General features: G+C 43.4%; 1 protein-coding gene across 1 annotated transcript; it reads right to left on the reverse strand.

Annotated features, from left to right (window-relative positions):
• Positions 1-2621: 2621 nt before the first annotated feature.
• LOC129376690 (protein turtle-like) lies at positions 2622-13046 on the reverse strand. Its single transcript, XM_055056274.1, has 6 exons — positions 12991-13046; positions 12743-12778; positions 11645-11911; positions 11326-11571; positions 3046-3192; positions 2622-2978 (listed from the first exon to the last, which is right to left on the reverse strand). The coding sequence occupies exons 1-6, from the start codon at positions 13022-13024 to the stop codon at positions 2899-2901; spliced, it is 810 nt and encodes a 269-aa protein (XP_054912249.1). The 5' UTR covers positions 13025-13046; the 3' UTR covers positions 2622-2898.
• Positions 13047-15745: the final 2699 nt, after the last annotated feature.

Here is a 15745-nt window from a genome sequence, read left to right on the forward strand (position 1 = left end):
AATCTGAATGTCGGTGAGAGAAAGTACACCATACGCTGTACGATTGAACTCATTATACCTACAATTTTTGTTGGCAAGTGTGTGGTCTTTCAGGTTTTGAACATTTTAAAATCGTGTAGTGTGAACTGGGCTTTACACATCTGAAGTTATTGCCTGACTGCAGCAGCATATTAATAACTTAATCCTCATTATAGACCGTCATGGTTGTTTTTCTTCCAGCTTGTACCAAGCTGGAAGAATATCTATTTTATGTACAGCACTTGGTTTCAGCTGTGGTTGTTTTAAAGTGCTTTATAAATAAAGTTGGTATGGTATGGTAAGACACAGAATAGTGTCATAAAGTGTGGTGGTGAAGGTGGTGAGGCAGACGCTGGAGACCCAGGTAAAGTGAGTAGTGAATATTTAATGCACAAACAGTCCACAAAAACACAGTCAACAGAGTCCGCGGCCAGGCAGCACGGCTGAGCGGAAGCCAGGGCTCAACGCCGGTAGCAACTGGTCATACAGGCGGAAAACAACAGCAACAAAAGTACGACGACTTACGGCAATACGACAAGGACCCGACGAGGAACAAAGGACACAGGAGGGACTAAATACATTGAGGGTAATCAAGGAAACAAGACACGCCTGGGAACAATCAAGGGGAAGACAGGACAACGAGGAGAACTCAGGACACAGAAACTCGGAATAAAACACAGAACCTGACAAATAGTGAGATTTGTTGAGTATCAGTGACATTCAATTCGGGTGAATGTGCATTACATCAAAAAAATCTGAATTGTGTCACTTCAAGCTGCAGTGTGAATGCAGCCCTATTGCATCAGGTAGTCGGATATGAATATCTTTATCTATATCTAATGATTATTGAAGGACAATGTAGCATACAGACTTCATAATCAGCACTCTTTTGGATGAATGTAGTTTTTATTTCCACTTTGGTTTTATGTTATCTAGTGTTGTTGCCGCTACACCCCCCCCCCCCCCCCTCCTTCACTCTCTACTCTCTCAGTCACTACTTCCTCTTCTGAGAGGGGAGATGTGCTACCAGCTCTCCATCTAACGGGTAAATTGAGTTTCCTAAATCTGCTGGGATTTACCCTATCCAGGACTGAAGTAAACTCTGTTTAAGCTGGTTTCCAGAAAGGATTCGCCTGACTACTAACGGCCTACATCCAGATGTGCCACCCTTCTTCCCCCTGTGAAGAACTGAGCAGCATACAGCCAACTAGTTCCACAGAGCACATCTGTTAACGGTCGCTCCTTCTCTTTTTTACAACTTCCACTTGTTACTGCAAGTAACAACACATCATCAGTGATCTTTAATAGCAGTTACATGTTTTACACCATTTCAAGTTCAATGTTAAAATCACATTCATAAACCTTTTAGTTTCTTTAATTTAGCATTAATTTATAATTTTATGATAACCACAACTTATTACTCTTATTATAATTATAATATGACATTGACATTGTTATCAAACATTGACAACAATGTCACCAGATCTTCTGGTGAGTTCTGATAGTGAAGCGGACCAGCGCCTGGTTCTGGTTGAAAGCAGCCATGTTGTTGACAAGTTGAGGCCATTAGAAGTTTCTCCTCCCAAATCCTGACTGGTTTCTGCTGCTGAAAATGTGGAGGTTCTGGTTCCTCTTGCATCCGATCAGAATCGCATGAATAAAATGTTTTAAGCTCAATAAAACTTTGCTGCTCCTCTGCAGGGTTCTGACACTGAAACTGCTCTGGTTCTGGTTCTGGTCCAACGTTATTGTTTATCGTAATAACTTGAGACAATTAATCAACCAGCAAAATTTGTTATTGTAACAGGCCTATCTGTATGTCAATGACTCGATGCAATGTACTGGATTTTTCTTGTATAAAAACTTTTTATTGCACTGTTTGATAACTAGAATTATTTGGAATCTATGTGTGATTGAATTGACATATTTTTCTAAAGTGCCTTGAGACACTATCTAATGTGAGTTGGCATTATCTAAATAAATTGAATAGAATTGAATTTGATCTGCTTTGTTGCTGAAATTTGCTATGCAATTATGGTAGAATTGATCGATTGATGAACAGCATTTTTAGCTCAATTAGGTGAACTATGAATAAGATCAGAGCTAACCAGGGAAAGTTGGAATTATCTGAGTTGGTTATGTTGACTACATAGAAGTTATTTAGTGCATCTTAATAATCATGTGGCGTTATGTTGATAACTCAGAGTTGTTGAAATTGTTGAGATAACTCTATTAAGTAATTTGAACAAGTTTTTGAACAAGTGCAAGCTAAGGGTCACTTTATGGTAACACATTAATTAATTCTCATACAAAAGGGAAATACTGTCACATTTTTTATGACAGCAAAAGTTGAGTTGGGTGACGTACAATAAATGAATCCTCAGAGACATAAAACTTTAAGAGTTTACTGAATGAGAAAAAGTTATTTTTCCAAAGCTGAACTAACTTATGTTACCGTAAAAGTAAACAAAATGTGACAGAGGCATTATTGTTTGGTTTATTGTTCAAATAAACTCTGAAATGATCACAAGGACACAAAGGCTTGTCTCCAGAAAGGGGAGAAGCCTGTCAAACGAGCCAACAGACCACCTCCAACACGGGCTTGCAATCCTTCAATATTTATTCATTTGAAAGAATAGGCATGTCATCATAATGATAATTCAACAGCATAGGCAAGTACAGGAAAATGCATTCCATATATGGTGACTCTTTAAGACAGCTTAGGTTTACACATGTCACCTATTTTATAGACAGCTGTAAAAGGGTCTGCACATTGTCTGGACACTTTAACAGAAAATCACATCTTGCATAAGTATGAAAACAGCAGACATATCAGTAAATGACTGGCAAAAGTATAAATTCCCTATCTACCTTTTTAGATTACAGGTGATGCTCTTTGGTAACATCTTCAACCTCATCTTCCTGTTCTGCCTGTCCCCCACAGACCTTGTTGTTGGAAGCTGAAGTACAGGAGGAACATGTTAACACGGGCTTTATTAGTTGATTAAGAGATCAGAATATTATTACCTGGCCATTTGTTTCGACATATAGACACCAAGAGAAAAGTGGAGATGAAGTAAGGACAGAAGACCATCAGGTGTCGGAAAACAGTGAGCAGAAGCTGAAGAGGGCTTGATCCAGAAGGTGGGGCTTTGGAAGTGGCTGGAGGTTTATCTGCGGAAAGAACAAATTTGTCTCTCAACATATATACAAAAATTGATGAAATCATCAGGTTAAAGCATCAATCTCAGTATTGCTCAATGGATGGAGACAGCAAAATTCTCAGATAAAAGGGAAATACTGTCACATTTTTTGTGACAACAATAGTTGAGTTGAGAGATATATAATAGTGTAAAGAATGCTAAGAGACATAAAACTTTGCAATGTTATGGATTGTAAAGAAATGAAGAAGATGTAACGAATGGAATTTTGTATGCAGATAGTGACCTGGAAGGTAAAACCGGTAATTATGTATGACGCTGCCTACAAGGCAATTAAATAATGAAACAAAAAACAGGGTAATATTTCATCATTTAAAGTATTTGACCCAAAGAGCCACTTCTGTTAGCCTGTGCCTAGAACCGCTTCTGGGCTGCAGGTGTGAGCCATTTTTTTTGCGTGTTTTCAGTCATTCTTATAGCTGATATGAAACCTGATCCAAACTTGCAACCCACATTAATAAAACAGTAAAATAATATTGACCACAAAACACTGTTTATAAAAGATATCAATTTTTTTCCTGCATAATCCTTTTCAACATTTTTAATGTTGAAAAAAATAAAAGGTTTCTCTTCACAATATTTATCCATCCATCCATCCATCCATCGTCTTCCACTTATCCAGGGTCGAGTCGCGGGGTCAGCAGCTTAAGAAGGGAATCCCAAGGCATTCCCAGGCCATCCGGGAGACATCGTCCCTCTAGCGTGTCCTGGTCTTTCTCTCCTCCCGGTGGGATGTGAACTCCTCACCAGGGAGCCTCCATCCTGACCAGATGCTGAGCCTCAACTGGCTCCTCTCGATGTGGAGGAGCAGCGGCTCCACTCTGAGTCCCTCCCAGATGACTGAGCTTCTCTCTCTAAGGGAGTCCAGCCACCCTATAGAGGAAACACATTTCGGCCGCTAGTATCTGTGATCTCATTCTTTCTGTCATGACCCAAAGCTCATGACCATAGATGAGGGTAGGAACGTAGATCGACCGGTAAATCGAGAGCTTTGCTTTTGACTCAGCTCTCTCTTCACCACGACGAACCGGTACAGCGCCACTTCACAGCAGACGCTGCTCCAATCAGCCTGTCAATCTCACGCTCCTTTCTTCCCTCATACGTGAACCCAGAGATACTTGAACTCCTCCACTTGAGGCAGGACATCTCCCTCAACCCGGCGAAGCACTCTACCCTTTTCCTCAAGACCCTCAACGCCTCGGCTGCTCTAAAGATTCTGTCCATGAAAGTGATGAACAGAATCAGTGACAAAGGGCAGCCCTGGCGGAGTCCAACTCTCACTGGAAACGAGCCCGACTTATTGCCAGCGATGTGGACCAGACTCCGACACCGGTCATACAGGGACCTGACAGCCCGTATCAAAGGGCCCGGTACCCCATACTCTTGGAGAACCCCCCACAGGGCACCCTGAGGGACACGGTCGAACGCCTTCTCCAAGTCCACAAAGCACATGTAGACTGGTTGGGCGAACTCCCAGAAACCTCCAGGTCCTGCTGAGGGTGTAGAGTTGTTTTCCACAACCAGAAGCAGAACCACACTGCTCTTCCTGAATCCGAGGTTCAACTCCATAACCCCTGAATAGACCTTGCCAGGGAGGCTTAAGAGTGTGACCCCTCTATAATTGGAGCACGCCCTCCGATCCCCCTTTTTAAACAGGGGGACCACCACCCCAGTCTGCCAATCCAGGGGAACTGCCCCCGATTTCCATGCAATATTGCAGAGTCGCGTTAACCAACACAACCCTACAACATCCAGAGCCTTAAGATACTCCGAGCGAATCTCATCCACCCCGGGGCCCTGCCACCGAGGAGCTTTTTAAACACCTTGGTGACCTCGTCCCCAGAGATTGGAGAGCCCAACCCAGAGTCCCCAGGCTCAGCTTCCTCAATGGAAGGCATGTTGGTGGGATTGAGGAGGTCTTCGAAGTACTCCGCCCATTGGCCCACAACGTCCCGAGTCGAGGTCAGCAGCACACAATCCTCACTGTAAACAGTGTTGGTGCTACACTGCGACGCCGGACGGTGGATCAGAATCGCCTCGAAGCCGTGAGGACGTTTTTCTCCATGACCTCTCCAAACTTCTCCCAAGTCCAAGTTTTTGCCTCAGCAACCACCAGAGCCGCGAGCCGCTTCGCCCGCCCACACCCGTCAGCTGCTTCCGGAGTCCAACAGGCCAAAAAGGTCCAATAGGACTCCTTCTTCAGCCTGACAGCATCCATCACTGAAGGTGTCCACCAACGGGTTCGAGGGTTGCCACCGTGACAAGCACCGACAACCTTGCGACCACAGCTCCGATGAGCCACCTCGACAATAGAGGCACGGAACATGGTCCACTCAGACTCAATCAATCAATCAATCAAATTTTATTTGTATAGCTCATTTCAGCTACAAGGCATTTCAAAGTGCTTTACATCATAAACACAAAAACACAAAGTCATGCAACATAGAATAAAATACCACATGTTTTTTTTTTCAATGGGGACTCAATGTCCTCTGCCTCCCCAGTGACGTGTTCGAAGTTCTGCCAGAGATGGGAGTTACAGCTCCGCCTCACAGGCCACAAGGCCAGACGTTCCCAGCAGACCTTCACAACACATTTGGGCCTGCCAAGGTCTGACCTTGGCAGGCCCTCTCCTCCCTCTCCACCGGAGCCAACTCACCACCAGGTAGTGGTCAGCGAGCAGCTCAACACCTCTCTTCACCCGGGTGTCCAAGACATACGGCCGCAGATCGGATGAAACAATGACAAACTTGATCATAGAACTGCAGCTTAGGCTGTCCTGGTGCCAAGAGCACATATGGACACCCTTATGCCTGAACATGGTGTTCATTATGGACAATCTGTGACGAGGCAGAAGTCCAACAACAGAACACCACTGGAGTTCAGATTGGAGGGAGCGTTCCTTCCAACCACGCCCCTCCAGGTCTCACTGTCATTGCCCACGTGAGCGTTGAAGTCCCCCAGCAGAACGAGGGAGTCCCCAGGTGGGGCACTCTCCAGTACCCCCTCTAAGGACTCCAAAAAGGGTGGGTAGGCTGAACTGTCATTTGGCCCGTAAGCACAAACAGCAGTCAGAACCCGTCCCCCCACCCGTAGGCGGAGGGAGGCTACCCTCTCGTTCACTGGGGTAAACCCCAACGTACAATGTACAGGGCAACTCTGCGGGCAACTCCAGAGTGGAAGTACGTCCAGCCCCTCTCAGAGGTGAGACCAACTATTTATAGCCAGAACCTCTCAGCCTCACACAGCAGCTCTGGCTCCTTCCCCACCAGAGAGGTGACATTCCACATCCCAAGAGCCAGCTTCCGCAACCGAGGATCGGACTGCCAGGACCCCCTCCCTCGGCCACCACCTATCTCACATCGCACCCGACCCCATTGGCCCCCCTCGCGGGTGGTGGGCCCATGGGAAGGAGGACCCATATCTCCTCTTCGGGTTGAGCCAGGCCGGGCTCCATGGGCAAAAGCCCGGCCACCAGGGACTCGCTATCATGCCCCACCTCCAGGCCTGGCTCCAGAGTGGGGTCCCGGTGTCTGGGCGAGGGAAAACTAAGTTCAAAGTACTTGCTTGTCATCGGGGTCAATATTTATTTATTAATCTATTTGTATGATTTGTTCTTTAAATTGCCATTTACATTATTTTCGGTCTCAGGATGATTGAGGAATGAAGACTGATGTCTGGCTCTTTAGGTTCTGACGGTCTGCGATTCCTCCCCTGACCCTTTCTGTCTGGTACCAAACAACTCACTGGGCACCCTTAATATCACCGACACATTATTTAATGTCCCTATTAAACTTCACTGTATCTGATTATCCTGGAATGTGCATCTTCCCACTCACGTCTGTATTTTTTTTCTAAGGACAGTGTAGTATCTATCGGGTGGACATTTTGAAAATACGTGGGTTGATAGCACATCACTGCGGCTGCGCAGTGTCCGTCTCTAGACAACAGTGTCAGTTCTTGGGCTTGGAGGGGGGCGAGTCCTATTTACACGTAGCTATAGTGCAAAAATCAAATCATTAAGGCCATGGAACAAGCATCCTGCTCCAAAGTCACAAACAATGTACTGGATGTTATCCAAACCACCTGCATATCCCCCAAGAACACACAAGTCCAAATAAGGACAATTACCTAACACCCACTCCGTGCCTCCCGTCACCAATTAAATACATGGAAATAGCATTCTAGAGCCAAACGCTAGCAAGCAGCTAACCAATGCGAAAGAAACACTCACAAACAACAATGTAATTCAGTCAAAACGGTAAGAAAAAAAAGTCAAAATTACCGAATCAAATAAATTCACAGAACTATCCTGGACAAGCTCCCAATTGTTGCGACTGGCTCAAAGTCATAACAAAATGGGAGACCATGCAATGGTTAAATTGCAGAAAAAGGAATATTTATCAACATAAACAACAGTGGACTGTGAAAGTCAGTGTCAGTGGTGTAATACAAATGCTTGTATGTGTTGTATGTATGCATATGGAAGTGATGAATGCAAAAACAAAGACAAACTCAAATGTACAAGAGGAGGGGAGCTAAGGCACCACAAGCATCAAGACCAGAAGGGATGCCGATGCTGACCCAGAAGGTGTTAATATAACCACAAAAAAAACATAACTAAAAAAGAAAAAAAATCTGTTCAACTTAATGGGGGTCCCTTGTGGCTGTGGGGCCCTAAGAGGCCGCTTAGTTTGTTTTGCTCTGGGCAGGCCCTGCTAACAGGTCTTTGAGGGCCAGAATTATTGCTGATTGTTCAGACTCTCCATGATTTCTACGTGAGAGAAATTGGAATGTCACAGGGTGTTCAAATACTTATTTTCCTCACTGTATATATAAAAAATTCCCTTCTCACCACCGCGGGTGGTTCTTATCCTCTGAGCTCGGGTCCTCTACCAGAGGCCTGGGAGCTTGAGGGTCCTGCAGTATCTTGTGCCAAGGACTGCTGCACATTTCTGGACTGAGATGTCTGATGTTGTTCCTGGGATCTGTTGTAGCCACTGCTCCAGTTTGGGGGTTACTGCCCCGAGGGCCCCGATGACCACAGGCACCACTGTGGTCTTCACCTTCCAGGCCCTCTCCAGTTCTTCCCTGAGGCCCTGGTATTTCTCTAGTTTCTCGTGCTCCTTTTTCCTGATGTTGCAATCGCTTGGTATTGCTACATCTACCACAACGGCTTTCCTCTGATGTTTATCCACTACGACAATGTCTGGTTGGTTCGCCATTACCATTTTGTCTGTCTGGATCTGGAAGTCCCACAGGATCTTAGCTCTGGCGTTCTCAACACCTTTGGGGGTGTTTCCCACTTTGATCTCGGGGTTTCCAGTCCATATTCTGCACAGATGTTTCTGTACACTATGCCTGCCACTTGGTTATGTCGTTCCATGTACGCTTTCCCTGCCAGTATCTTGCACCCTGCTCTGATGTGCTGGACTGTCTCAGGTGCCTCCTTGCACAACCTACACCTTGGGTCTTGTCTGGTGTGGTAGATCTGGGCCTCTATTGCTCTGGTGTTTAGGGCCTGTTCCTGGGCGGCCAGGATGAGGGCCTCTGTGCTGTCCTTGAGTCCAGCTTTTTCCAGCCATTGGTAGGATTTACTGATATCAGCCACTTGGGTTATTTGCTGGTGGTACATCCCATGTAGGGGCTTGTCCTCCCATGATGGTATCTCTGGCACCTCAACCTCCGTTCCCTGTTGTCTGAGACATTCACTGAGCACATTGTCTGTTGAGGCTTTGTCCCTGATGTATTTATGGATCTTAGTTGTTTCGTCCTGGACAGTGGTTCTCACACTCACTAGTCCTCTGCCTCCTTCCTTGCGGCTCGTGTACAGTCTCAGGGTGCTGGATTTGGGATGGAACCCTCCATGCATGGTTAGTAGCTTTCTAGTCTTAATATCTGTGGCTTTTATCTCCTCCTTTGGCCAGCTAATTATTCCAGCAGGCTATCTGATTACTGGCAGGGCATAGCTGTTTATCGCACTGATTTTGTTCTTGCCATTGAGCTGGCTTCTCAGGACTTGCCTTATTCGTTGGAGGTATTTAGCTGTGGCTCCTTTCCTTGTGGCCTCATCGAGGTTGCCCTTTGCTTGTGGTATACCTAGGTACTTGTAACTGTCCTCTATGTCTGCTATTGTTCCTTCTGGGAGTGAGACTCCTTCTGTGCAGATCACCTTCCTCCTCTTTGTGATCAGCCGACCACATTACTCTAGTCGGTATCCGTAGCCAGTCTTGTTGATAATTTGGCTGAGGGGGTTCAGGCCTATGCAGAACAGTAGCGGGGACAGAGCATCTCCTTGGTATATGCCACATTTGATGGACACTTGTGCAAGTGGTTTGCAGTTGGCTTCAAGGGTGGTTTTCCACAGCTTCATCGAGTTTGCAATGAAGGCTCTCAGAGTCCTGTTGATGTTATACATCTCTAAGCATTCAATGATCCAAGTATGCGGCATTGAGTCATAGGCTTTCTTGTAATCGATCCAAGCCATGCACAGGTTGGTGTGTCGGGTTTTGCAGTCTCGGGCAACTGTGCGGTCTACGAGGAGTTGGTGTTTGGCTCCTCTGGTATTTACACCGATACCCTTCTGTGCCGTGCTCATGTGTTTATCCATGTGTTTGCTTATCTTGGCCGCTATGATGCCTGACATGAGCTTCCAGGTTGTGGAGAGGCAGGTTATTGGTCGGTAGTGGGGTGGGACTGGACCCTTTGATGGATCCTTCTGGATTAGGATTGTCCGCCCTTCAGTTAACCATTCAGGGTGAGTCCCACTTTGTAGCAGCTGGTTCATTTGGGCTGCCAGTCGCTCATGGAGAGCAGTGAGTTTCTTTAGCCAGTAGGCATGGATCATGTCAGGCCCTGGTGCTGTCCAGTTTTTCATACCTGAGACTCTTTCTTGAACATCTGTCACAGTGATGGTTACCGGGGCTTGCTCAGGGAGATTGCTATGGTCCTCTCGTAGAGAGATCAGCCACTGTGCATTGCTGTTGTGGGACGCCTCCCTTTCCCATATGCCTTTCCAGTATTGTTCCGTCTCCAGCCTTGGTGGGTCTGCTATGTTGTTATTACCCTGCCATTGAGAGTACACCTTAGCTGGTTGAGTGGAGAAGAGCCGGTTAATCCTTCTGGATTCATTCTCCCTTGTGTATCTCTTTAGGCGGCTGGCCAAGGCTTGGAGCCTCTGTTTGGCAGTTTCAAGTGCTTCAGGTATGGGCATCTGGCTGTACTTTCTGGGTACTGGTCTTTTCATTGCACCCTTGTGGAGCTCTGACAGTTGGCTCACTTCCCTCCTTGTTACCTTGATTTTAGCCTCTAACCGTCTTTTCCATGGTGGGTATTGGGTCTCATGGTTGCTCTTATAGCCAAGTATCTCAAGGATCACTGATGATGAGTTGTAGATCAGCTCATTGGTTTCTGTTATGGTGTTGGTAGGGATCGTTCTCAATGCTGCATTCACATTCTCAATGAGACTTTCTGATGATACTTCACTCAGCCGTTGTAATTGGCGCCGGGGAGGTCTGGTTGTCATTCGGGTCATGATTCTCTCTCTCAGGTCAGCAGCTGTCTCGTTCAGCTCTGTTTCGCTCATTGGGGCCGTGTATCCCCTCACTGGGTGGGGACTTGTAGTTAAGTCCCCACAGTCCTGACATCCGGGTTCCTCCCTTTTGCCGTAGCATTTGTGTTGTATCTCGTCAATCTCAAGTTGTGATAGCAGTTGCCGTTTGCGGATGTTGGAACACTGAGCTACTAGTTGTTTAGCGCTTAGTGTTGACTGGGGATGTCGAAGTAACCATTCCTTCCCCAGTCTTTGCATGTAACCTCTCTCACTAGGGTTACTTGAGTAGTAGCATTCCAACAGATCCACATTTTCATCTCTCGCCCATTTCCGTCTTGTTCCAGTAGCCCATTTGTCATCAAGGTGCTCTGGTTCCCCAACACCTGACGCAGACCTTGTTTGGCCGGGCGACGTCTGAGCCGGCATGTTATGCAACTTAGTATCTCTCATGGTATGAGGTAGTTGGAAAAGTACAACAATGTGCATGTGTGTGATTACTTATATATTTTTTTCCTTATACTTTTAGCGACTTACGTTTGATAGAGACCCTGCTGGATGGAGACTCTCCAGAACCGCTGATGCTACATTTATAGAGGCCTTCATCAGAGCTGGAAACATGGAGGAGGGTCATGCTGCCTGAAGACTCGTTGCCGATGAAGGAGCCATCTTTATAGAAAGCAGCTGGGAGGTTGTGGGTTGGATTCCTTGCTCTGCAGCTCAGAGTGACGTCATCTCCCTCCATCACAGGGAGGACAGGACTCTGCAGGATCACTGATCCACCTGAACACAGAAACAAACTACAGCATTTCATCCATTTCCACACAGCAACACTAACTCCACAGTCTGATCTTACCAATAGTGAGGTTCATGCTGCTGCTGCTGCTGATGGACGATCCATTGATGGACCCACACCAGTACACTCCAGTATCTTTTCTTAAAATATAATTAATGACACAAACAGAACCCTTTATTTCTCCCCATCCATCTCCACACTTAGACCTTCTTCTGGTTGTGTTTCGCCACACAGTCCATCCAGTAGAGCTGTTTTCCTCCTCACAACTCAGAGACACTGACTTTCCTTGGAAATACTGAGATGTTCTGGGACTCACAGTCAGATGACCTGTAAGACAGATAAAAATGATACTTGCAATAATTTGGGGGTTCATGAGTTCTTTAGGTACTGATGTAGAATGTGTAACTTTGAAAGAAAAGCTTTAGAATTCATGGGCATCCTGCTAAAGCTAGTGTTATTATCCACTGTAAAATGAGACCTGTACCAATACTTTCAGAAAGGCTACTCTGAAAGGAAGAACCCATTTCTCCAAAAGAAGGCCAAATTATTTTCTACATTTACTCTACACCAATTAGAACTACGTCATTAAAACACAAAAATAAGAAGCCAAACAACATAAAAGAACATACAGTAAGCAATTGAGAAACCAGTGACACACAATAAAAGTAGCATCAACCAAATTATCAATACACATCAAAGATTTTGATCAATGATCCATTTATGGTCATTATGAATTTTTCCTTCAATGTCACCATTGTTACACTTGGAGGAAAAGGGAAAGAAACTCCTGAATATGAGGTACGGTTAACCCTAACCCTACTCTAACAAAATACTGGTCACACATGTAATAAAATTCTGTCCTGGCAAATAAGCCACATGCAATCATACAGAATTTTGAATATCTGGCAAATATGAATTTCTTTGTCTATTTTTTGCTTTCAGAAAATATTGTTTTGAATTTCATACAAAAACAAGCAGACAAACAAAAATACCTTGGAAAGTAAAGGTCTTATTAAAGGTACGGCCCTCATCCCTCATGACTTCAATTTCCTTACTTGACGCCATACAAGGCTTACATTGATGCCATTTAAAGGTCCTACTTACTTGCATTTCCTGCTATCTAAATTGATTTTTTCAACATTGCTATCATTTACTGACCTTGGTATGTTGAGCAGAACAGCAGTGAAGTCAATGCTGAGGAGAGACGATAGTCAGATTATAGGTTATGGTTTCATATTCAGTAAATCATTGGACGTTGCATAAATTGAGTATTTGACTTGAGACTATTTAGTCAACTTTCACATTTCCCTTTTCACTCTAAATCAAAGACAGTGATCATTTGCTAATTATAACAGTTAGTTATTATAAAGCCATAATCCTGACTTTTGAAACATAATTTAACTTACCCAGCACAGACAGGAAAGATGTTTCCATCGACATCTTGAGTAATAATTAAAACCTGCAATGAAATGGTCTCTTCTAAAATGAAACTCTCACCCGCTCTGCAAAAACCACCACAGTGGTTGCCTGTATGCCTACGGCACACCTCTATTGGACGTACATGAAGCGATAGGTGAGATTTCAAAATGAAAGTATAAATAAAATAATACTTTATTGATCTTTGGCTGGGACAATATTTTTACTGCTTTGAATAAGATTGATGGATTTATGCTGGTGTTGACTATAATACAGGGTATACATAACACATGGACTGAAGGTTGCGAAGCTGGACTTTTTGTTCTGTCTCAGTGCCAGCATGTTTGTCAGAGTTGGTTAGGTGGGGGGAAGTGGTCCAGCGTTGCTTCTGCAAGTCTCTGCAGTTTTTTCTGTCTTCACCACAGAGGCTGTGGTTAGAACATTTGCTGCTCTGACCTACTTCTGCAGCAAAATAGGTTCCTGTGTGCACATTTTGATTTTGCTACTCAGTTCTTTGTTGTTATATCTCTACTCATCTCACTCTTATGGTCTGAATTTGGTTCTAGCTGCTTCTAATGTACAGATATAACCCTAATTTTCCATCATTGCTTAATATTTCCTGTGTGTGTGTTACCAGATCCTTTTTGCATTGTGTAGTTTTATTTAGTAATCAAGCCGTGACATGGTTTGTGTTTAAAAAGGATGATTTCTTGATTTATTCTGACAAGAACAAACAGGCTGCCGCTCCAAGTCCTATACAAAACATAAAAGAAATGAACTTAATAGATCAACAAATAAACTGGATGTATTAGGATGAAAGATTAATAGACCTCACCTCTCCTGCAGGACAACATGACAAAATGGGGAGGGTCTCATGGGATGCAAACATTTTAAAGACAATACCACAGAAGAAGAAATGAAATGTAGGGGCTTCCAATCTTAAAGTAAAATGGTTAAAACAATGACAGATTTTCAGTCAGGAAGGAAACAATACAGTGACATTGAGAGTGTGCTGAAGATCAATGGTAGCCTGCGTGCTCCTTTTAGGATGTGTAGAGGCGTTCGACAGGGCTGCACGCTCTCGGGGATATTCCATGTGCTCCACAATCAAATCTTTAAGACAAAAATAAAGATATCAGCATTTATCTCATCTTAAGCACATGTATTAAATTTAAAAAGTTAGATTGTGTGTATTATAATCAAACAATTAGCATTGTACCACCAACATACCAAACAAACAAAACCACATTGTGTTCACTACTCACCAATTCCATATAGTTCAGTGTATGACAGCTTCATGGCTCTAAACTCACTAGGTATCTTCTTCTTCTTTTTGTTTAATGGCAGTTGGAAAACAACTTTTAGGTGCATTACCGCCACCTTCTGGACTGGAGTATGGACCAGATGTCTAGCCTCTATAATCTCCCCATTAAACCTGTGCTTCTAAGAAATCTAAACACGTAGTTAAAAACTACGTCCCCAGACGACTTTTGTAATAGGTCCCTAATATCTAATTTAACTTTACTTCTATTTAACTCTTTAATTAATTCCCCTCTTTCCAGATTATAATTAGTACATTCCAAAAAGATATGTTGAACTGTTTCCCACAAAAATTACACAACCCCGTACTATGTTTATTAATTATTCTCAGGGTGCTATTTAACGCTGTATGTCCAAATCTTAATCTGGATATGATATCCTCCTCTTTTTTTACTTCTCTTCTATTTTTTACATTCCCCAACTTTTTTTGAATACTATAATAAAATCTTGCCTTCCTTTCACCCTCCCATTGTTCCTGCCATTTCTTCTTGTTGTACACTTTACTTATATTTCTGATCTCATTTTTGCTAAACTTAACTTTAAGTTCAACATCATCCCTTTTAGTCGCACTCTTAGCAAATTTATCTGGCAATTCATTTCCTATTATACCGATATGAGCAGGAATCCAAATAAATTTGATACTGGATCAATTTTTTTCCATTTTACAAATTGACTTATTAATATCCATCAAAATGTCCTGTCTTGCATCTGATGCTTGCTCCATAATGCTTATCAGCGCACTACTCGAGTCCGAGCAAATCAAAACTTTCTTTCTTCTCAATTCCTCACTCCACTTTAATGCCATTAAAATAGCCATTAACTCACCCATACATACATTCAGTCTATCCGTTATTCTTTTATTTTCCACAATGTTTAAATCAGGAATTATAAAAGCTACTCCTATTCTATCATTTAACATTTTGAAGCATCTGTATATATTTGTATGTGTTCACCATATTCCCTCCTTATATAATTTTCCACCTCTTCCTTTTCAGTTTGTCTACCTTCTTCCAGTAAACTTAAGTCAACTTCAGTTTCCCTATTTATCCAAGGTGGAACACAAGGAATACTCATCACAGCACTAATTAAACACTGATTTAAGCCCATTTCATCTATTTCTTTATTTATAATCCAGCCAAAACTTTTTATATCTTTATTCTTAACTTTTTCTTGGCATGGTTGTAAAATATTATTTAAAGGGTAACTTTTTTTTTGTCCTCTTATATTTGCCCAAAACACTACTGCTAATTGTTTCCTTCTAAGCTCCAGTGGCATCTCACCCATTTCTACTTGTAATGCTGATTCTGGTGTTGTTTTCATAGCTCCGCAACAAATTCTTAGTGCCTGATATTGAATTTTATCTATTTCTTTTAGTAAACTATTTGATGCTGAATTATATACAACACACCCATAATCAATTACTGA

The sequence above is a fragment of the Poeciliopsis prolifica genome, unplaced genomic scaffold, assembly GCF_027474105.1.
Source record: "Poeciliopsis prolifica strain line A6 unplaced genomic scaffold, Auburn_PproV2 SCAFFOLD044, whole genome shotgun sequence".
In the NCBI taxonomy this organism is placed as follows: domain Eukaryota; kingdom Metazoa; phylum Chordata; class Actinopteri; order Cyprinodontiformes; family Poeciliidae; genus Poeciliopsis; species Poeciliopsis prolifica.

Excerpts from the sequence above, each read along its gene's own strand:
- LOC129376690 (XM_055056274.1), bottom strand. The coding sequence starts at position 13,024 with ATGTCGATGGAAACATCTTTCCTGTCTGTGCTGG. Across the intron at positions 11,912-12,742 it reads GTTCTGCTCAACATACCAAG|GTCATCTGACTGTGAGTCCC; the intron begins GTCAGTAAATGA and ends TCTGTCTTACAG. Across the intron at positions 3,193-11,325 it reads CAGCAGGGTCTCTATCAAAC|ATAAACCTCCAGCCACTTCC; the intron begins GTAAGTCGCTAA and ends TTCTTTCCGCAG.